General features: G+C 41.6%; 4 protein-coding genes across 5 annotated transcripts; 2 read left to right on the forward strand and 2 right to left on the reverse strand.

Moving 5' to 3' along the window:
• Positions 1–5,536: 5,536 nt before the first annotated feature.
• LOC128424866 (ubiquitin-conjugating enzyme E2 G1) lies at positions 5,537–9,669 on the forward strand. Its single transcript, XM_053411291.1, has 6 exons — positions 5,537–5,746; positions 6,666–6,768; positions 6,862–6,959; positions 7,266–7,444; positions 7,940–8,050; positions 8,595–9,669. Exons 1-5 carry the CDS (start codon positions 5,704–5,706, stop codon positions 8,024–8,026), a joined length of 510 nt encoding a protein of 169 aa, XP_053267266.1. The 5' UTR covers positions 5,537–5,703; the 3' UTR covers positions 8,027–8,050; positions 8,595–9,669.
• Positions 9,670–9,897: 228 nt separating this feature from the next.
• Positions 9,898–13,253, reverse strand: arpc3 (actin related protein 2/3 complex, subunit 3). Its single transcript, XM_053411290.1, has 7 exons — positions 13,122–13,253; positions 12,600–12,699; positions 11,967–12,043; positions 11,578–11,646; positions 11,188–11,314; positions 10,697–10,791; positions 9,898–10,152 (listed from the first exon to the last, which is right to left on the reverse strand). Exons 1-7 carry the CDS (start codon positions 13,125–13,127, stop codon positions 10,090–10,092), a joined length of 537 nt encoding a protein of 178 aa, XP_053267265.1. The 5' UTR covers positions 13,128–13,253; the 3' UTR covers positions 9,898–10,089.
• Positions 13,254–13,463: 210 nt separating this feature from the next.
• On the reverse strand, positions 13,464–16,579 carry gpn3 (GPN-loop GTPase 3). The gene is made up of 8 exons (XM_053411079.1): positions 16,404–16,579; positions 15,784–15,892; positions 15,004–15,171; positions 14,733–14,857; positions 14,519–14,634; positions 14,319–14,415; positions 14,103–14,231; positions 13,464–13,989 (listed from the first exon to the last, which is right to left on the reverse strand). Exons 1-8 carry the CDS (start codon positions 16,449–16,451, stop codon positions 13,924–13,926), a joined length of 858 nt encoding a protein of 285 aa, XP_053267054.1. The 5' UTR covers positions 16,452–16,579; the 3' UTR covers positions 13,464–13,923.
• A 1,197-nt stretch (positions 16,580–17,776) lies between these two features.
• Positions 17,777–22,016, forward strand: rnf170 (ring finger protein 170). 2 transcript variants are annotated; one of them, XM_053410844.1, is made up of 7 exons: positions 17,777–17,934; positions 18,844–19,007; positions 19,445–19,520; positions 19,945–20,059; positions 20,147–20,220; positions 20,642–20,773; positions 21,086–22,016. In XM_053410844.1, exons 2-7 carry the CDS (start codon positions 18,868–18,870, stop codon positions 21,353–21,355), a joined length of 807 nt encoding a protein of 268 aa, XP_053266819.1. In that variant the 5' UTR covers positions 17,777–17,934; positions 18,844–18,867; the 3' UTR covers positions 21,356–22,016. The 2 variants fall into 2 exon arrangements, with proteins under 2 accessions (XP_053266819.1, XP_053266818.1); XM_053410843.1 differs by having other exon boundaries at positions 17,780–17,950.
• Positions 22,017–22,430: the final 414 nt, after the last annotated feature.

Genomic DNA, 22,430 nt, shown 5'->3' on the forward strand with positions numbered 1-22,430 from the left:
TTATGATGCAGAAGGTGGAGTTTGTTCAATTAAAGCATTTACAGATTATGGCCATGATCATCTACTTTTTGATTCTGTGTGCAAATCTTCCTCTGGGTCATGAAACTAGTTTATAGAAACATTCCGTGGGGCACGTGTGGACACGGTTTGGTCAACTGAGATTTCTGCAGATACGTTTAAAACACGTTAAAAAATCACGAGGTCCGATTTACAGACACGCAGGCAGCATCTTGGGACAGAGGATTAGCTTTGATCACGTCTTCATTGATGATTTGAGGCGTCGTTGTCGAGTAGCACTGGAATCAGAGACCCGCTGGTCCACCTGGACTCTTCTCATCAACAGCTGTGCCCGAGGCCCAAACTTGTGCTTACCTCAAATCCCTTTCAACGTTCAAAGATGCAGTTCTGCCGACCAAGTTCAGAGAGCTACACACTCCAGGAGCTCCAGACTCACTCCATTGTGTTTAGAGGTTTCTACACTACATACTTTGACTCCTTTACAGACAGTGAGGGTTTGGGATCACAAAAAGACATGGAGTTTACTCTGTGATATGTCTCCAAAGAGACAAAGTGTGTGAGATTAGCTCCACATTATTCAGGCTACACATGTCTGACTGTAATATATTAAATTAAAAGTCATTGTTTGATGATATGAAAACTTCTATTTGACAGAATAAACAATACAGAAAAACACCTGGATATGATGTCATTGCATAGTTTTTTCAATATGAAATTGTAGTTTGTTTTCATTATTTTAGATGTTTACAATGCAGAACAAGTTGTGTATTTACATTTATATAGAGAAAAAGAGTGTTATCTCTATTTAAGTGGTTGTATTTGTGTTGCCTTATTTACAATAAAATATCAAGACAATATAATCTTTGTCACTTTCTAATATACAATCTAACATATAATAAAACAAATTATAAACAGTATATCTGGCTATCGGAAATCTGTACAGGCATTGTCCTCACAAAAATCCATATCAGCTGCGCTCTAGTTTCTAAGCTACAGTAAAAAAAAAAAGGACTTTATTGTGAAGTGGTCCGTTCTGTTACAGGATCTCTCTTGAAAACTCAGTTATTATATTTCTCGGCTTCAATCCCACTCACCGGCCACTTCTGAAGTCTTCTAATCTCCCATTTCATAGCAAACTCTCCAGTGAAGAGGTCCAAGTCAGCAGCTCACTCACTTTCTGGCTTTAAAGAGCATCGATAGCAGACTCCGATGTGGTTTCGACTTTGGAACAGCAGTGAGACAGATCTAATCAATGCAACAAATTACCTGCTATTAGCCACTGGCCGGGCTCCTGCTTCCCTCCTGCCTCTGGGTTCAGTGCAGCCTCTGTTAATATGCACAGAGGTAAATGCACCAGTATCGATGCACTCTGTCATTCCCTAATGACACAGTGTTTAATGGCCACATTACTTCATACAAATAAGACTGTCATATATACAGTATGTGTAGCTCCCGTCGAATACAAGTGGTATTGTTAGCGCTCAGAGTTAAGACCACATTTCCCAGAAGGCTCATTACATTCTGTTGTAAAATAGATGTTGTCACGGTGCTGCCCTGGAGTTCCTGTGTCTCTTTATTTCTCTTTTGCATCAAAGAAACGAAATCGAAGAGACTTTTTTAAATCTTCACATGTTACAGATTGAGTTACATAAATGGTGAAAGCTGATAGAGGACAAAGGTTCTTCAGTGCTTTGCTGTTGTTAAATAAAAGCTCAGCTGATGTTCTACAGTCCCGGCAGCATAAAAGCAATAATATGCAACTTTATTAACTTTAAAATAGAAGCTTTAAAATGAGTTTATCGGCACAAACTTGATTTATAGGCAAGCCAATTTTAAATAATACTGTAGCTGGTTAGCTGTGATAAGCTATTGATTCAACCAACACCTTTTTTAGTCTGCAAATATATTTGTTTCGCTCTATTTATTTTTTCTTTATTGTTTTGGACCAAATTTCTTGTGCAGATTGAATATGTGGAGCAAAATAAGCTGAATAAATCAATGAATGGCTACTGTGATTTCCCCTCACCCTGAACGTGGGCTCTTCCTGTGAGAAGTGTGGAACTAAGCAGAATAATGCTGAAAGGTAAATCAGTTAAAAAGACTTAAAAAAACCACGTTAATCACCAATATTCAACGAGGACACTTTTAAAATATGAAGAATTCCAACCAGAGTTTAGTGGATTTGTAACAGCAGCAGCTCCTCTGGTTCAGGAAGCCGGGGATCATGGGTAATATCCATGGTTCAGTGTCAGTTCAGTGAGTGGGACCATGCAGTCAGAGTTCCAGAGGGTTACCCACATCTAGAGGCGTTATCTGTTTGAATCCTGGGTCAGGCCGGGTTCTTTCTTTGTGAGTTTTCTCCAAGTACTCCGGCCTTCTCCCACTGTCCAAAGATGTGGATGGTTGATGGTGTCTGTGAGATACACTGGTGACCCAGAAGTCGCCTCCCCCTCCACAAAAGCATAGATAAATGATGGATGGATGAAAAGAGTGCATCAGTTTATGACCACGAGAAGGGTTCATACCAACCACATGTCCGTTTCGGTCAGTTGCACTTTGATCAAGGGATCGACCGATTGCAGTAAATGGAGATACAGCCCGGAGGAAACCTTCAGCTTCTCCAGTGAGCTCTCAACACTCATCCTCCATTTACAGACACACAGAGACATTAAAGTTGACTTAAATCAACCGCTCCAACACATTCGCTGACCAGGAGGCAGCTGGAGTTTGAAGAGGAGCCGCAGCACAAAAAAAGCATGAAGAAGAGCAATAGTGAGACTGGTCAGGTTAGATGTAAGTCAGCTGATCGGGCAAACAAGTGGAGGATCAGCTGATCACCAATCAGCTAATGGAAGTTAACTGTTTTATCAACTTCATCGTGCATCAAACAGTGGAATCTACCCCCCCCCCCCCCCCCCCCCCCCTCCGTCCTCTTTCAAATGTCTGAGGTCTGCAGAAGTTGTGTGGGAGGGAGCCGTCGCATAGAGCTATTCCTGAGTGAGTGTGACAGCAGCATATGTATGTGTGGGTGTGTGTGTGTGTGTGTGTGTGTGTGTAGGTAAATACCACCTTCAAGACCAACCCAAGTAGAAACTCCTCCTGATACATTTTTCATTAAAAGATGGTCTTTGCTCTGCATTTATGATGGGCGCCTGTGGGCAAAAAAACAGACAAGTCGGTTAAAGACCCGAGGTGACTGGAGCGCCGGATGAGGGAGAGGAGACGTTCCCGGATGAGTCAGAGGTTGTTGCAGGGAAGCTGTGCAAATATATGATGGGAAATACAGAGGGCTTTGTCAGGGGGAGACGTACAGACGAGAGAGAGAGAGAGAGAGAGAGAGAGAGAGAGAGAGAGAGAGAGAGAGAGAGAGAGAGAGAGAGAGAGAGACTGTCAGGGTGCAAATTAGTTCAAGGCAAAGTCACTTCATGTGGGTATGATGTATATTTTCTGAATTTTGCCTCCAAAAACGCAAAGAATCAAACAATGTGTTGATATTTTTTAGGATGAATTGGGATTTAAAATGTTGTTTGCACCACAATATGGACGAATGAGAGTTGTGATAATGCAGATGGTGCAGGAATAAATTCATGGTTGGTTTAGGAAAGATATTACAATGCAAGATAGTTAGATGATAGACAGACAGACAGACAAGAGGGATACGATACGATAGACATAGCTAGATAATAAATATAATAAATATGATGTATTCAATATGATTCGATAGATATATAAGATTTTTACAAATTGATATATATGGAAGCTTTTGAGGACAGACCAGAGTACAACAAGTGACACCACAGCTCAGGTCTCTTCTTTGAGATGATGTAATGAGGCCGATAACCTTTAATGACGCCTGAAAATGTTATAGAGCTTTTAATATTGAAACGCAATTGTGCATACTTTGGTATTTTTGGAGGGTTTTTTTTATAGGGGAAGCTTTAAGAGTGTTGTAAAGCAGCAAAGTGAGATGAGGTGGATTTGAAAGCTGCTCACAGGGACTAAAGCAACAAAGAGGTGGCAGAGGAAGTCGGAGATGGCGGATGGAGCGCAGGGTGTGTTTGTACTCAGGAGGGAACCGATTTTGTAGATAAGTGATGAGATGATAAAGAGAATCAGGACTGGGGTAAAACATTAGAGAGGCCATATCCAGTTCAGCTCAGCTTGAGAAACACGAATGACTTAATCATGCTTAGAATATAGGTTAGAGAGGATGAGAAACCTCTAAAGTATTCAAACATTTCACACACTTATTACTCTGGTTGTTGAAAATCGAATATGAATCTACCATATAACTTCCTCAGCGTAGGCTACGATTTTGGAGCCTGGCTGTGGGGACTTGCTCCCACACGCAGCCACAGGAGCGTCAGTGAGGTTGAGCCGTGATGCTGAATGATAAGACCTGAGAGGTAATCAGTGTTCATTCATCCCAGAGGAGCTGGATGGTGCCGAGGTCAGAGCTCTGTGCACGATAGCAAGAACTTTTTAACTACTTAACTTTCAAATGCATCTTATTGGTTGCAGTTTCCACCTCAAATATTTTTCTGTGAATTTAATTTCCCTATCTGGTGATTTTAATACTTCTTAACACTACAAGGGGGAATAACTGTGGTGAGAACAAATGTAAGGAAGTTGTCAAAATTAATTTGAGTTTAGATATACAGGTAATGTGAATTTTGTTCTTATGTGTACACATTTCCTACAATACTAAGATACTGATATTGATTTCTGGATGCGAGGTGTTTCTCAAACTGGGGTCTGCAAACATTCTCAATGTTCATTCATTAAAATGATCATGCTATCAATAATAGAAAAGACAACAAGGAAAGAAAGAACGATAGTTAAGATACTAAGCTTATATTGTTTAAATAGTAAAATAAGTAATAATTTAAAACAATAAAAGTTTAGTAAACCAACATGGTATTAAAAAAAATGTATATGAACAATTAGGATACCATAAACTCATGAAATACAAAATAAGTGGAATTTCAACTTTCGTTTAAAAACATTTGTACTTGGTTCCTTATTAAAGAATAAGATCCTTTTAAAATCATTCTAAAAACAAAAATGTGACATCAGTTAACTGTGATGTGTGTTCCACCTTTAGTCCTACTCAGCAATTGTGTAGAAAAGTACTAAACAATAGTCAAACTATTTCCAGGGGACCCACGAGGGGTCCCAGGAATATGTCCTGCCTTGTAGTACTCGTGCTTACCGGTTGAGGCAGTAGTGCACGGATGGTGGGAGACACTACTGCGAAAATCCCTCAGAACAAGAAAAGTTACCAGTATACCATGGACAATTCGTACCCTATAATTAGTCTGACAGGCTTCTCTGCCCTGACTGTGTGGGCCACAAAGTTCAACTCTTTAGTTACGATTAAAACTCCTGTATTTCACACGTGTTACTCATTCGACTGCCTTAAACTCACAGTTTAATTTAAGAGGTTTAAAATGTCAAGGATAGTGCACATCCTGTGAGCCACGTCTGCCTGGCAGGTCGCACTGAGGGTGTAATTCCCCCCCCGTGCGGTCTCTTGACTCATGTTGTTGCTGTGACTGAAGCTCGGGAGGAAACGTGACGTTTCTCTTCATCTTCACATGTTTAACTTTCCCCGCGTTGACAGATCGAGTCAGTTCACCGCAACCCCGCACGAAGTAGAACCCGCAGCACGTGCCCCGCAACACCATGACGGATCAGTCCTCGTTGTTACTGCGCAAACAACTCGGAGGTGAGTTAGCACGCTAGCTGTTGATACCGCGAAGCTAAAGCCGCCCCGCGTTGCTTTGCCTTGCTTTGGCTTTTGTGTCAAACGCACACGTTGCTGGTCCGTGGTTGTGTTACGTCGTGTCACCTTTTGTCACGCACACCATCAACGGGAACGGAGTTAACCCGCACGTGTTCCGTTAGCGTGTCGCACAGCTGTTAGCCGAGGTGTTGCGCAACAGCCCCTCAACGTGAATGTGCTCAGTTTCCCCTCAGTGTAACACACACCGCCGGGTTTTGTGTCGTCAACAGTTTTTTGCCACACAACAAAATCGACACGTTTTGACGCACGTTCAGCTCGTGTGGTTACGATGATCTCATTTTTAAGTGTTTGTTAAGAGGGATAGTTCACCGGAAAATTGAAATCCACCCATTAGCCACTCGTTTCTAGGCAGACGGAGGGGGGGCGAGGTGTTGTGACTCCACACAACACACTTCTGGAGTCTCAGGGGTAAACAGTTATGCAATCAAATCCAGTGCAATTGAAGTAAATGGTGTCCAACGCTTCAGACGTCATAGAACAACACAACAAAGATGCCTCCATATGGCTCCTGTGATATCATCCGAGTGTCCGGAAGTCCCGACATTCAACTTCAACTCGAAACAGCCTCATTTACACCATGTCTTAATCCTAAATGTCCTCTGGGATCCACACAGGATGTTAATGGTACAGTTTCAAGTCATTCTTTTCTGTTGTCACCATTTACTTCAATTGGATTTGGCTGCAACTCTGTTTACCCCTGAAACACCTTAAGTGTTTATGTGGACTCTAACACTTCACCCACCCTCCATCAGCACAGTGGTTAGTAGATGATGAGTGAATTTACATTTCCAGGTGAGCTCTCCCTTTTTTAAAATCAGATGATTTGTGTTTTGTGTTCCAGAGCTCAACAAGAACCCAGTGGAAGGCTTCTCTGCGGGTCTGGTGGATGATGACGACATCTATCAGTGGGAGGTGGTCGTCATCGGACCTCAGGACACATTATTGTGAGGGGGCCTCACCCATAAAGTAGCTTTGCCTTTGTGCCCCCCCGCCCCCAATGAGCAAAACTCTAACACCAGCATCTTTCTCCTTCGCAGCGAGGGAGGATTCTTCAAGTGCACGTTAACCTTTCCCCGGGACTATCCTCACAGGCCTCCCAAGATGAAGTTCGTCACAGAGATCTGGCATCCGAACGGTGAGTGCAAACCGTCCAGGCCCCTGTGTCCGCAAATTATTTAATCAAGTCGGTAAGTGAGTAAATACTGCTTCGGCTTGAGGTGTATATAAAGCACACTAACCCCCCCCGAAACAGAATGCACCACCCGCTGGAAGTTTTCACCTATTTTGTGACAGAAGTAGCTTAACATGATTTTGAGAGTCTTTCATTTAGCTGCTTAATCAGGACTCCTTTCAAAATTTAAAGCCAAATTATATAATCTTTAATCCTGTGCTGAAGTGCCAACATGTCGCTAACCTTATTGTCTACTTGTTTTTCTCCCAGTGGCAAAAAATGGCGATGTCTGCATCTCAATCCTGCACGAACCTGGTGAGGACAAGTACGGCTATGAGAAGCCTGAGGAGCGCTGGCTGCCCATCCACACGGTGGAGACCATCATGATCAGTGTTATATCCATGTTGGCCGACCCCAATGGAGACTCTCCTGCCAATGTAGATGCAGCTGTAAGTGTTAAATCGAACTTGGTTTGTTTTCAGTGATGCTTGTTTTCGTGCAGCAGTCTTGTGTATTTGTTTAAAACAAACTTAAACCTGTAGAAACATAGGAAAAATAATTATAATCTTTGAGTTGATGGATTATGGTCTGTGTGTGTCCAGATGAAGTGAACAAACACATCGAGGGACTCTTAAATTATCATTCATTTTAGTCTTTCTTTTCTAATGGAAGTCCAAACACGTAGGCTGAGAGACGTGGGTCGATGCCAGGGCGAATCACCACCTGTCAGGCCGAGCTGAGTTTTCATTGGGTTAAAAGGGGCTTATCTTCTTATTCAGGGGGGGGGGGGCGGCGGCGGGGTGTCTGGAGTCCGAACAAGGTGATGGTTCTAACTCGCGTTGGAAGTCAAGTAAACATCAGACAGCTGTGCTTCTAAGCGTTTTGTGCAAAGGGCTTTGAACCAGTAGCAAAATGAAATGATTGTGTTTTTGTTTGTGCTGCAGAAAGAGTGGAGGGACGATCCTACTGGAGTTTTTAAGAAAAAAGTGGCCCGATGTGTGCGGAGGAGTCAAGAGATGGCTTTTGATTAAAGCCTCACTCCAGACATCAACACGGTAAGTACAACCACACAAACCGGTCTTTTCTCTGCATCAGGGCACATTTAAGGGGGGGGGGGTTTCCCGCTCTCAACATGAAGATATATGTTTATTCAGACAAACCTCAACAGCATTTGTGACTCACCTGAAATCAAGCCGTTGTATTACCACGATGAAAAATACCTGCACAGTTTTCTTGGGATCATGCTATCAAATAGCACCAAATGTGTTTATTAAATGTCAGGAGTTTATAGGCCTGTTGGGGTAAAACACATTATGCATAAACTTTCATTGATGGCTTACTTTGTTTTATAAGTAGAGAAGGAAAACAACATCAATTAGCATCAGAATTTCTCCTGTAAATGTGTCAAATCTTAATCCTGATCCTGAGAAAAGATCCTTAGTAAATCTATTACATTTATTTTGGACTTGTGAAGAAATGAGTGAAATCTGAGAATGTACTGTTGCTGCTCACCCATGTGACGTCTCCCTGTAAAACCATGTCATTGTGCTACAGTTTTACACAATGCCGACCTAACCTGAGATGTATGTTTTGTTTCAGGTTAGAACTCTACAGGTTATTTGACAACTGGTTACACTTAAGTCAGCTGAATGATCGTGGAACACAATTTTACCAACTTCAGTCAACCCATAGAAGAGGGAGACCCGCTGGAAGAAGAAAATAAATTACAAACCCATGTATAGTTGAGTACCATCAGCTTTTTGTTTTTGGAGCCGTCACCTATTTGTCTGTTCATTTTTGTCTTGCCGTTTGAGAGTTGTTATTTATAAATGCTGCCAAAAAAGTTCCCATTTTTACTTTTCATTGTTCCTTCACCCAAAGGGACGAGACCGACTCTCTGTTCAAGAATCAGTGTTTCACTCACAGGAAGATGAATTAAACAGGCTGTCACCTCCTTAATGTGCATACTTTTGGGGGTAAAAGTAAAATCCTGTGTGATTAATGCACCATCTCCACACATACCTTCTTTATATGAACCTATTTATTTAGACTGCGACTATTTTAAGATGCGCATCATCTGTTTTGAGTCTTCTTAGTTTTATTTTCCACCTGCCACACTGAGCCATCCGGTCTATTGTTTAACAATGGATGTATGTCGTTCTGGAGCATATGCAGTCAAGATGGAGTTACAGACACTGGCTTTTCTTTCCTGCACATTTAAGGTTTTTTACCCCGAGGGGGGAAATAATCATCCATCGCTGCCTTAACTTTGATCGCCAAGAAAGGAAGGAAACCTGTTTTCAATAAAAAAAAAACTGCACCTGACAGCTTGTTTGAAAGGCAGATAAACTCTTATGGACAAACCAAAGACAACACACCAATAAATACCTTTTGTAATGAACATGCTACATTTTTACCTTTTGTAAATATAAACTATTTGTCCTTGAGATTGCACATGAAGATGCAGAGGCGGTGTTGTCGTAGTTCGGTGGCACTTCAAACAGCACCCATGAAATGATCTCCCGATGGAGTCGCTCATCAGGGCTGAACAGTAGTAATAACATTTTTTTATGGCTAATAAGGAACATCATTTGATGGGTATGTGGAGGTGTGCAGGTTAATCAATGTTAAGTTTGTGAAAACAAGAAATAAAGCTCAATGTGGACATTGTTGACCCATTTGTTGAGATGTTTTTAATCACTTCCAATATATAACCGGCTCTTAATTTGAGGATCTGAGAGAAAATTAGACACGCACTTCCCCTAAAGGGCTGTTTCCAGGCGTAGGGAAATCAGGCCCGAGACAGGAAGCTGACAAATCACAGCTGTGTATGTGTGAATCTCACTGAAGTAGAACTTCTATCAGAGATGATGTGAAGTGCAAAAGAACAAAACCAGTCTCATTACTTTCCAATCTGTGATTTAATGAATTAAGCACCAGCTCAATATGATCAACATCCAGACAAAGACACATCCTTGAACTCAATGAGTATAAAATCTTTTTTTTTAAGCAACATAAACCCCTTTCACCACCCCCCACCCCACCCCAGAAAAAAATCCACCCATGTTGCAGAAGCTGCAGATCCTGAGTTTGCTCACTGTCCAGGAGCGGAGAGACTTTTGTTCATGAACTGCTTCTTGACGAAACACACCCACCACTGAAAGAAACAAAACTCTTGTTAGGAAACTGTTGCACTGAAAGAAGCTGTGTGAAGAATAAACAAATACACACAGCTCCTCAGTCTCAAAACAACTGAACACAGTGTTTTAGATCAGATTTACTCCAGAACCGCTTGAGATCAAGTCACTTGTCGTGTGTGTAATTGGGTCCAATATTTTCGACACTGTCAGAGCGAATCATAAATTGTCATATAGGCTTGTTTGTGCTGGTAAAAACTATCTAATGTGGTATGGAATGGCAAAAATGGCCTAAATAGACTGGGACTCAAAAGAGCAGCCCACATTTCATTGTTGAACCTTGTGGAGAAGCTGCCGACAAATTTTTTGGAATTTCCTCTCTGGCTTCCTTGTTGTACGTTACAACAAAAGCAAAACTGAAGCTGTTACCTCGGTACATTCTGGACAAAGGTTACATTTGCCCTGATATTTTAAAACAGGAAAAGTAGGTCAGACCTGATGTGACAGGGGTTATCTGGTGCATATAAATCTGGAGTGGTGTTGACTTGGAGATGCTGGACTCACCTTGCTGGGTTTGTCTGTCTGGGGGTCAAACACGCGATCACACAGCCGTAAGCCGGTCTCCTGGCGGATCTGCTGCAGGTACGCCCTCATGGTCTCTGAAGAAGCACAACATTCATTACTGCAAGGTCAGCGCTGGGAAAGGAAACCTCGGGTACTAGCTTACATTGTTGTCTACCCGTATTGTATTCTTAACTTCACAGGAAAAAAGATGCCAGTAAAAACAGAAGGGGAAGCCAACCAAGCATGACACAACACTTCAAGCCTCAGATCCTTAAATCTGATGACTCTTTGGTCAGCATTGCTATTTTCGGCTTGATGTACTCCTCAGCCAAAATTTGCTGAAATTTAAGAAGGGGACAGGGGAACTGGCTCTGATGCAGAGTATAGAGTAGGGAAACAGTGGAAATGGACCACAAGAGGAAATACCGGAAATAAAGTGCAATATCTACACTCTTGCTTTTTGTTTTTGGTGTAATTGTGCTTGTTCTCACCTTCCTCCTGCTTGTTTGTAGGTTTTAGATACATAGCATTAAGAGGGAATCCGGGTTCTCCAGGAATGGGAAAGTTAGTGATGCCCAGAGTGTACATCTCCTTCTCTCCCTGACCCCTGGAGCTGCACTGTAAAGAGACAAAGCAGAGAGGGGGGGGGGAATCATTAAATAAATAAATGGCTCATCTGTTTTACTTACCACCATTTAAATAGTGGCAAATTCCTTACTCGTGTGCAAGGAAAAACAATTGAGATTCTACTCATTTATTGGCTCTTTAAGAACCATCTGTTGAGCCCTTAGAGGCTCCACAGCCTTGGGTTGATTTGTAATTGCACAAATTACAATTAATGAAATGCAAACATCAAACGCCACAAACTTTACACATCTCACCTTCTGTAGCCTCTTCAGGCACTCGGAGATGTAGAGCGTGACGTATATCAGCGTCCTGTCGGCCTCGTTCTGACACAAACGCAAACACACACGATTTGATTAGGACGCTTTCAGGCAGGACGTGACAGTGAGAGGCCGCATAGTTTAAATCCTGAGCAGCTATGCAGCGCTGAGGGGGATGAGAAGAAACAAGCTGGGACACGTGGAGGAACGAAGAGCAGAGCTGCCTCATGATGGGGAGGAAGAGAAAATACACACAGGAAAGAGAACACTAGTGAGGCAGTGCTCCTCAAATGCATATCTTTAATGTTAAACGTACACACATGTAGAATACTGGGTCGTATTAGATGAGTGATAAAGGCTGTTACGGGTTATAATAAATGTCTTACCTTGATTTCATAGTTCTTAAAGAAAACATTGGCTTTGAAGTAGTAGATGGCCTCGTCGATGATGTCCGACTCTACGCCTGAAATGAGACACACATATGTGTGCATAAGATTAACTCAAGAATTTGCAGAGTGTTCCAGGAAACTTTCCCCACTTTATTAAACATGAAACTACAAAGTGGCATATTCTGGTTCTTGCTAGTTTTGCTTTATTGAAAATATTGATTCTTACTGTACCGTATCACACCATATGGTATTATATCATATACCTCACTGTTTTTAATCACATCATGACCCCACGATAACATTAACATAACATACAACCAATTTATTGTAAACTATGACGTCTTTAGATGATATGTAAGTTAATGCAAACATTTCTAGAGTAAACACTGAAAAGCCTACGTGCACCTAAAAGCTTTATAGGTGGATGCAACAGGAAATGTGTGAAGAAGTCTGAACACTGAGGATGTAAAGTTCAGACCATTTATGGAAGTAAAGCAGTTGCATGTTTCAGGAACTGAGCAACGTGACTTGAGCCCCTGCACAAAACACAATCCCCTTCAAACATGACAGTGAGTGTGTCTCTCTCATTGTAAGTTGTTGTCTTAACTAACCCCCCCCCCCCATCCTCACCGTCCCCTCGGGCTGGTCCCTTGAACTGGGTTTTGAGTGGGAGCAGAGCCATGTTCCCCACCATCCTGGTGTCGGGGACCATCAGCTGGGAGTGATACGCCTGAAAACACAGAGGAATACAGTTGCTGTCACTGCTCATTTAATAATAATAATAATAATAATAATGATGATGATAATAAAGACTAGTTCTGCCTGTTAGCATCGATGACATCTCTGCTGCTCTCGGTAGCACAGCATGCTAACACACACCAGCTGGTGTATTCTACAGATAAGAGGCTAAGGAGCGTTAGCAGCTCAGTAACATCAGCTAATGATTCATTTCTGATGTGACACGCATCGTAAAAAAAAGCGAATAGATGCTAAGGTGGCTAAGCAGCGATGCTAACGACAGCCGATAGCAGAGCTAGCTCGACTCGGAGGGCCTCGTCTCACCCGCCGAGGAGATTGTGCGGCTTGTTTTTTTGCTTTAAACCGATAAATAACAGCTTGTGTTTGTCATTTGTCTTGTTTGTGTTTACTCACCGGCATGTTGAGTGATGATCTATCAGTCCAACTGCTCAGCCAGAGAAATAGGACGCTGCTTCCGCCTGTCCCACCCTTCAGCTTACAGGAAGTGGACACGTGTCGTGAGGGGGAGCGGCCGCATGGGGGCGCACTCACTAAACACACACAAACTATCTCTCTCACAAAACACCCAGTCTCACCCCAACACACACTCTATCTCTCACAAGACACACACACACACACACACACACACACACACACACACACACACACACACACACACACACACACACACACACACACACACACACACACACACACACACACACACACACACACACACACACACACACACTGAAGTTGTATACTTGATGGATTATTTTATTCCAAAATATAAACACATTTAACAACAACTCTTCAAACTTCAGCATCGTCCTGGAACAAAATCGGTGGAAATCACACATTTCTAGAGTCATCAAAGTCGTTTACAAACACAAAACCCTTTTAAATATATATGACAGAAGATGTTCGTCATCTTTTCATTGAGTCTTTTTACATTTTCTCTGTGTGCTTTGCAGTCACATGTCCACATTCTCCACTTGGGCTTGATCATCAGCCTCCAAGATGTTTTCTGTATTATAAATCTGAGATTTAGAGAATAAGTCGTAATATTACGAGAAAAAGATCCACTTGAACAAATTATGATTTTATTCTCTATACTGTACACTACATTTTACAACATTATTCACAAATTCTCAGAATTATACATTTTCTTCAATATGGCACTAACACTCCGTCATCTCTGGAGTGGCGTTTCTCTTCAGCTGTCTCCTTTGCCTTGAAATATCTCATCAAAGTTTAGGTTAGAGGGCTCATCGTCAGTCTCCTGTGGAAAGGAAGAGAACATGGTATCCCTTAAATAAATTGTTCAGAGAGAAAATAATGGCCAATGCTAAGTTATTACATGTTTATAAATGTCGTGTTATGGTTTTGTTTCACCTTTGGCTCCTTGAGCTCCAGGTCCTCTCCGTACTGTATCGAGAAGTCAATGTTTTGCAGCACTATGTTAATACCTTCCTCGTCTGTGCGGTCAAAGGGCAGGAACCTCACCATACTGTAGTCATCAATCTGGATGGACCGGCAGAGACGTCTCTTTAAAAAATACATTTTCTGATTCAAAACTAAATCCAGTGTGAAATGGAGGTTCTCACTCACCAGGCCACAGATGGCTTGAGTCAGCTTCTTGAACTTTTTGCTCCTGATGGAATCGGGGGAGTCTTCCATCATCGAGTACATATCTGGGTCCAGATATCTAAAGCAGATGCAAAGCTTTACTTGGGTTGTATTAAAAAAACTTAAGGGGAATCCCTGCTGATGGTTTCAGGAGAATTGATCACACATAACTTGTTACTTACTTTTCAATTTCCTTCTTTGCCTTTGGACTGAGCAGGTCCATTTTAGTCATTATATTTATCTGAGGAATCTCCAATAAAACCATGGCACTCAGGGCAGCCATGACTCCAGAGATGAACTGAAGTGAGGGAAGAGGGAAGATTTGCACATTCAGGTAAAAAAACAAAATAACAACGACTCAAATAAACAGATGAGTATATTGGAGCGATGCCTTACTTTAAAAGACTCCACCATGAACTGGGAGTCGACCAGAAAGACCCCACACACCCGAAACTCCCACTGCTGAAGCTGCTCGACTAGCTGCTTCATCACAGGGAGGTGTGTGTACAGTTCAATCTGACCTGCAAAGACAAAGCCACTCGTCAAAACTCCACCAAACTGTGTGTTGGCAGAACAGATGTCCTCCCAATTCTCCACCCATCACCTTCTCCTCCTCACATCAGCCCAAAGAGAGGAAGCACGTAACCCCCCCCCAGCTGGCGTTTACCTGGGCAGTCAAACAAAATGTAGTCATCTTCCACATGACCCAAGCTCTCCTCCAGCCAGTCAAAGTTGTTGGCGAAGTACTCCATGCAGAAGACGAGGCCGCCGTTGGGGCCAAATCTGAGTGAGTCGTCCTCCATCACGTCATCCACCTGGATGAGCTCTCGGATGTCTGAGGACACAAATAATGGGGTTGTCATACAGATTATAACATTTACCCTACAAGCCCTTGATGCCTCTATCCTGTGATTATACAACTCTCATCTACTCTTAACATATTTTAATCATAAAGCTTTTAATATAGTGTCTTATTTTGTGTTACTTCATTTTATTTCCCTCTGTTTTCTGCACTGATCACATTTATATTGTTTAGATTGCCTTTTGTCTCATTTGCATTTTTCTGTCTGGGAAGCACTTTGTAACTTTGTTAAGAAAATTAAGTCAAGTTTTATGATTATCCCTGAAATCTGTCTGTATTTCAATCTAATATATTCTGTATTGTTTACTACCACTTTGTACGGTTAGATATTTCAGGCTTTGTGTGGTGACACCATGCTGTGATCTAGCTTAGTGTGCTGTTATACTCCATGCGAACAAACCAGTGTAATAACAACACACTACTGATTTAAAATATACCTAAAAAAAAAACATTACAGGGATGTAACAATACAACCTATTGCAATCTCCTCTATTTATCATGGTCTGCACGTGTCTTTATATACAGCTAAGTATTCGTAATGTACTCCAAGTATCACTATGTGAAGTAAAGAAATGCAGTATTCACCTGCCATGACGGGGTATTCAAAGTGCTCAGCTGCTGGGTCCAGGTTGACCACCTGAACTGAGCGGTTTATTTGCTCTGAATGCTGGATCATGGTGGAGCAGTAGGTACTCTGTGATGAAACATAAACACATTAATAATCCATTCATAACTCAGGCATAAGAACAGTTTCTACAATCAGGCCATCAGGTTCCTAAACGTGCAGTCAACTCATGAACAACAACCCTCAGCACATCTGTTTCTCTGCCTGATAGGAATAACTATAAACACACAAGTGCCATAACTAAACCCACACACTCCATACTGTTAAAGTTGTCACCTCATTCACCCTGCACCTTAGATTGTATATTGCTTTGTATTGTATTTGTACATTATTGTATAATAAATTCCTTCTACCTGGCTTTTATTTTAATTGTCAGGATTCTGCTGCGGAGCTGACCTGTTTCATTTTGTCTTTAATTATACTGTTGACTCTGTGTTCACCTGCTTGTGACAAATAACAGCTGAAGTTGAACTTGGTCTGTGAGGGACACAGATCAGCCTCATGCTTTAGCATAGCATAGCTTTAGCCAACTAGCATAACAATGATAACAGGAAGTTTACGGGGCCGACTGATGACGCACCTTTCCGCTGCCCGCCGGGCCCATCACCAGCTGAGCAAAACGAGGCATTTTGCCTCAGTGAAAAAGTGTCGATGTGAAAATTAAATCTCTTAAATCTTCTTATTGCTGCTGGTGAAAGGTGCGATGATGCTGGAGCACTTCTTCTTCTTCTTGTTTGAAGGTACACTGACATCCGTCTTATGCTGTACTGCTGCCACCTACTGACCACAGTGGGAAACTACATGGACAGATTTGGACATAATTGAACAACTGTTGATAAAGCAAGGGGATACGGTAGGGCAATCATATGTCTACAAAGTTTCAGTAATAAGTTAAAAAAGTAAAATAGGTGGAGTGTAGTCAATCTAACATGTTAGTTAGGTGAACTGGTCAGCAGTTGGTGGTAATTACCTTCACTCAAGAATAGTGACTCCCTATTGGTTGAGCCAACTAAACAGCCTACTGCGCACATGTGACCATTGCGCACATCCTGCGCAGACGCCTAGTGCGCAGGAATTACGCGCGCAGTTTTTTTTTTTTATTATTAATTTAATTAAATTTTCCTTTATTTCTGTTTTTATATTTAATTCATTTAATTTATTACATTAAATCCTGCCAATTTCAAGCGCTCATTTTATTCAAGACCCTCGTATTTGATGACCATCACTCTACCAACTAGGCCACTCCACCTGCTGATTTAACTCAGGAACTAAGCACATCAAGAAGATGAAAATATTATTGTGTGTGTGTGTTTGTGTCTATATTTGAAAGCCTAACTTAGAAGTTACTTTTTATATTTTGGGATTTTAGATACTGGATGATTTAACATGCTTTCAAAACCTTATGTTAGAGAATAACCCAGTAGTTTCCAACCTTCTTCGTCTTCTGACGCCTTACAAGAATCACAGTCTGCTGCAGCCTCTTTCCATGTGATGTCCTGAGGCTGCCCCCTGCTGGCTGCTGGGTTCCTCTGCTGCTCCTGCTTGGTTTGTGCAGCTTGTGATTAACTAAAGTTGTTGTACAAAATGCTGTACAACATACTGTAAAACATGCTTAATAACATACTGAACAACATACGGTACAACATACTTTTGTGCAATGAAAAAGATTGCAAGCAGAAAAAAGATAGAAAGGGGGTATTGTCAAAATAGATGTGTTTTCTATAGAGGTTCAACTCTTTTATATTCAGACCCACCAAGTACCCTCAGTGTTTGAATTGGTCCCAAAGAAAAAAAAGAAGAAGAAAAATCGGAAGATTATTATCATTAGGGCCCCAGGCACTGACAGGCACTGACAGACAGTGATGCCCTATTGAAATTGTAATATCACACAAAACAGACGCTGTAGGGATTAACTCGCACCAGGGGATGGCAGTAGAAGGTCCATATCAGGGATGCAAGCTGCCGGTAAACCCCAAAGAAGAAGACGAATAGGAAGCATCAGCAGGAGAAGAAGAAGAAGAAGCAGCGTCAACAACAAACTGAAACATAATGTGACAGCAGCCAGTCGAGCTGCTGATCACTAACCAGCTGTCAGTCAAGTCCAGAGAAAAGTGGGGTAGTTATAAGGTGAGGTTCTGTCTTTACTGTGATGTGCACCGTGTGTCACACAGACTCTATCAGCTCCGTTATGATCTGGTGTCGTGTTGGGACTCCTCGGCTGTTGAACGTCATTAGCTACAGATGAAGATGAAGCTCTAATGTGCACGAGCAGAAATGAACCTGGTTTCATTGGATTCACTTTTCTCTTTTTTGACATGTCATGGCTGTTTAATAAGTGGCCACTGTCCACCGGAGGAGAAGCTCCTAGCGGCTGAACGACACGTCAGCGGCGGGAGGGGTTCAGAAATACATAACAGCATTAGCAAGTCGAGGCTAAGGCTAAACCATACACTGTATATGGGCTAAACCTGGCTATTAGCACTAAGTTCAATGTAAGCTCGTGACAGACGGATAGTGACAGGATAGTAAACATTGACAGCTTTATAACCACGTTGAGATCTTGATACTAGATGCAGAGTCAGTCAGTCAGTCAGTCAGTCAGTCATTCACTCAGTTAGTTAAAGGAGCTTACAATAACAAATTTTGGCTAATTCCAAATTTGTAGCTTTATTCCAACTTGTTTTCACGCCTTAAATGTGCTCAACCATCGTAATTATATTAAGAACTTCACTTCAGTGTTTTGTATATTTAAGTGCATTGTGTGTGTTGGTCACAGTGGAACTCAAGATGATTGCCATGCTGCAGTCAGTGTGTGGTTGTGTAGATTATGTAACACTGCAGTTAACAGTAGTTGATTACTTTTACTCCGGTGCCCCTTAAATATCATCAACCAATATCCAGCTAATCACAAAAACCACATTAATAACTCAACATGCTTCTTTAGAGAACTTAAAGATCAGAAACAACATGTCATGTATAAGTGATAACCTATTTTTGGGGGGGGGGTCTTTGTTTTCTAGTGTTGTAGACTATGAGTGTGGGTGATGGAGGACAATCAATGTGGGGACGTGGACTACCTGATCCAAGATGAGGACACCCTCATTGAAGGAGTCAGCAACCAGGTCTTATTAGTTGTGGTGCTCAGCATCACCTTCCTTGCAGGCATCCTCACCCTGCTCTGCAGGTAATCAGCTAAATCACACCAATATTATCCTAAGTTAATGTTAAACACTTTATATGATACAGATAAAGTTACCCTTAAAGGTTGGGGAAACTCTGATTGAAAATTTTAGTTATCTAATTCATTGAAAGCAGCCTGTACAAGCATCTCTTGTACATTGACCCAGGTGGCACATATTTACGTGTGTTTATAAAAATGACATTGACAGGTTATGTAAAAATAATAAAAGTTTTGATTGCTTCTTTACAACAGGCTCTTTCTGGCCAAATAATACTACAGTTATTAACGCTTTGCTTTGTGTTTTGCAAAATATTTCCATAAAGTTTGATTGTCAAACATCCTGATAGTTTGCACAGTCAAACACAATGGTGCTGTTCTATTTTCGTCGGTGTCAGCTGATGAATATTGATGCCAGATGTTTGCTCTTTGTCCTGTTGTAGAGAAGTGCAGCAGAACATCCATCCTGAGAATCAGGAGCACGTCCGAGCTGTCAGACAACAACTCCAAACAGAGCAGGTACTAGCAGCTTTCTAGCTAAATAGTTCATAGGATACATAGGACGATACAAACAACACAAATTCATAAACGTGTATATTTTGAACTATATGACTGTATTCATTTTCAAATTGAACTTGCAAAGACATCAAAAGCAACAGAATGTTTCTTTTAAAAAGTTTGAAAGTATTTGAAAGCTCTGAGAAATATGTGGAAAGGTGTCTGCTGCCAAATGAGGACAGGAAATTGTAAAAGGGTTATGGTTCTTAAAATGAACCACAAACCAATTCCACTCATTTCAGAAAAAAAATGTAGTTCTAATAAATATAATATGCAGGTGGGAAATAAGGTAGTCGCATTTTATCGTGATGTTTTCAGTAAGAGGGCGAATTTCAAAATCATTTGTTTTAGGATTATGATTTTAAAGATTTGTTTTAATTTTCAGGATGAAGGTCCTCAGGCGGAGGCCCGGCAGCAGTATTACACAGACATGTCTTGTCCTGTGTGTTTACAGCAGGCTGTTCTGCCCGTGGAAACCAACTGTGGACATCTCTTCTGTGGTAAGACGATTGGACAGATCCTGGAAATGCTCTGAATGCCAAAATAGACCGACTTGTGTACCTAGTGCCTTTTGTTTTCCTGCATAGGCTCCTGCATTATAGCGTACTGGAGGTATGGCACCTGGCTGGGTGCTATCCACTGCCCCATCTGCAGACAAATGGTGAGGCATGTAATAAATCATGGCTGTAGAATAGTTATTGGTTTATTTTTGCGTGCCAGACAACAGGTAGCTGTTACTGTCTCTTGCTTGCACATCCATCCACAAAGATACGTTCTGTGAAGCTATTATTTCATCTTTTTAGACTTGCACTTGTTTTTTCCCAGTTCTGAAATACCTTTCTTCAGTTTGATTGTTTTCTGTTATTGTCAAAATCACTGTCAAAAACAAGTGGTGATAATAGACCTGATCTGACCCTCAGAAAGCCCATGAACCTCTCCCACCTGCTTAGTCCAAGGTTGAGGTCTCTTTTCATCACAATGTTACTTTTTCTTTTCTCACTTATTTTTATATGTTTCCAGAAATGGAGTTATTTCCTTAAGCATCAATGTATTAAGTTTAATTTGTTTCTTCCATTTCCCAGGTAACATTGCTCTTCCCACTATTTCATGAGCAAGCTTCCCCTGAGACGGTCCAGGATGGCGAGGCAGAACCTCAGCTCATATTACGAGACGTCAACGATTACAACCGCAGGTTCTCAGGCCAGCCGAGATCTGTGAGTATAATACATGCCAATTCATATTTAGGCTGCAGCAGTTAGGTTAGCTCGGCCTACTTAACACAACATTCATTTTCAATTACCTATACATATCTGTGACGAGCAAATAAGCAATTCTTGTAATATTTTAATATGCTGAAGATGCTAAAAGAGACGCCTTCGTTGTCCTTGCATTGATGTTAAAAATGTTGTCAGATACTTTCCCTCCAAAATGCATGGAATACGTTTCACTGCTGGTAAGAGATTATGGTTCAGGGGAGTTAATTTCAAACAATTTTTTATAATATTTCCTCTCCTCCGATTCCTCAGTTTATGGACAGGCTGAGAGACGTGCCCACTCTGCTCCGTCATGCCTTCAGGGAGATGTTTTCCATGGGCGGCCTCTTCTGGATGTTCAGGATTCGAATTCTCCTCTGCATCGTTGGTGCCCTCACCTATCTGGCCTCGCCGCTCGATATCCTCCCCGAGGCGCTTTTCGGACTCCTGGGATTCATGGATGACTTCTTTGTAATCCTGCTTCTTTTCGTGTATATCTCTATCATGTACAGGGAGGTGGTTACGCAGAGACTGAACGGCTAGGTGCTCACTCGGAGAGGGGGGGGGGGGGCCTTAGCTTGCAGGCTCGGGGAAGAGGAGAACTCAGCAGCTGATGTGGGCGTATAAAGACTGAGTAAATGCTATAAGGACAGTTCATCGATAACGCCGGCTCGCTCTGAGGTGTTCACTTTGAAAGCCTGAGGTGTTTCTTCATCACTGGAAAGGAGCTGGATGAAGAATGAGCCGTGAGAATGTTGCCTCTGTTTGTAGAATTCCTCATTAATGGTTCATAGGTTGAATGTTGTCAAAGCCACCACTCATACAACTTAAAGAGAGTTGTGGAAGGATGTGCTGTTGGAGGAAGTCTACTTTGAATCGGCGCAGTAACCGAATAACTATCGTGATATCCAGCCAGTTCTTTGAAAATATGCCAAAAGCAGTCATGTTTTTAAATGTGCATATGGTGATAATGGAGAAAATATTGTGATATGTGATTTTGAATGTTCTGTCTTAATTATATGCATTTAAAGTTTACTTCCTGCTGTGTCCATGTTGTCACCTGCCAGACAACTGAGTGTTACAACAACTATATTATCTCATACAGCTTGATTGGTCAATCACACTGAAGATGCACTTATGGAATAAACCAGTGACTATGCACATTCACAACGACATAAGAAATACAGCCTTTGTGTACAAATCACTGAATTGCGTTATTTGCTGAGGTTGCATCTAATGAGATCTGCACATATCAACCTGTCTGATACATGATAACTTTTTAAAAAAAGTGTATTTTTGAACAAATTAAGTCATCCTTGATCACAAAAAGACGCCAAAAACCAAAGGTCTCGATGATCGATCAACATATATCACTCAACTTCTGAAAATGTATTAACTATCTCAAAGTAAACATCGCTTCTCTACAGTTAATACAGATGTGGGACTCCATCCACGCCAAAAAGCTTTACATTTTTTTGAATTATTTGGCGTTCTGAAGTGGAAACGTTAATCTTAAATAAGTAGATACATATTATTTTGTTTCTTGCGATAAGGGGTCTTGCCTCTCAGGCTGAAAATGGCAGCATCAGAGGGGGGGCTGAAACTGTATCTAGGCCAT

The sequence above is a fragment of the Pleuronectes platessa genome, chromosome 19, assembly GCF_947347685.1.
Source record: "Pleuronectes platessa chromosome 19, fPlePla1.1, whole genome shotgun sequence".
Classification (NCBI taxonomy): Eukaryota; Metazoa; Chordata; class Actinopteri; order Pleuronectiformes; family Pleuronectidae; genus Pleuronectes; species Pleuronectes platessa.

Coding starts and splice junctions, on each gene's coding strand:
- LOC128424866 (XM_053411291.1), top strand. CDS start 5,704: ATGACGGATCAGTCCTCGTTGTTACTGCGCAAACAACTCGGAG. Junction 5,747..6,665: donor ACTGCGCAAACAACTCGGAG/GTGAGTTAGCAC, acceptor TTTGTGTTCCAG/AGCTCAACAAGAACCCAGTG. Junction 6,960..7,265: donor AGAGATCTGGCATCCGAACG/GTGAGTGCAAAC, acceptor TTTTTCTCCCAG/TGGCAAAAAATGGCGATGTC.
- arpc3 (XM_053411290.1), bottom strand. Junction 11,647..11,966: donor TTAAGAACTATGAAATCAAG/GTAAGACATTTA, acceptor CGTTTGTGTCAG/AACGAGGCCGACAGGACGCT. Junction 11,315..11,577: donor GCCTGAAGAGGCTACAGAAG/GTGAGATGTGTA, acceptor GTCTCTTTACAG/TGCAGCTCCAGGGGTCAGGG.
- gpn3 (XM_053411079.1), bottom strand. CDS start 16,451: ATGCCTCGTTTTGCTCAGCTGGTGATGGGCCCGGCGGGCAGCGGAAAG. Junction 15,893..16,403: donor GCCCGGCGGGCAGCGGAAAG/GTGCGTCATCAG, acceptor GTTTCATCACAG/AGTACCTACTGCTCCACCAT. Junction 14,416..14,518: donor GCAAAGAAGGAAATTGAAAA/GTAAGTAACAAG, acceptor CATCTGCTTTAG/ATATCTGGACCCAGATATGT.
- rnf170 (XM_053410844.1), top strand. CDS start 18,868: ATGGAGGACAATCAATGTGGGGACGTGGACTACCTGATCCAAGATGAG. Junction 20,060..20,146: donor CTGTGGACATCTCTTCTGTG/GTAAGACGATTG, acceptor TTTCCTGCATAG/GCTCCTGCATTATAGCGTAC. Junction 20,774..21,085: donor TCTCAGGCCAGCCGAGATCT/GTGAGTATAATA, acceptor CCGATTCCTCAG/TTTATGGACAGGCTGAGAGA.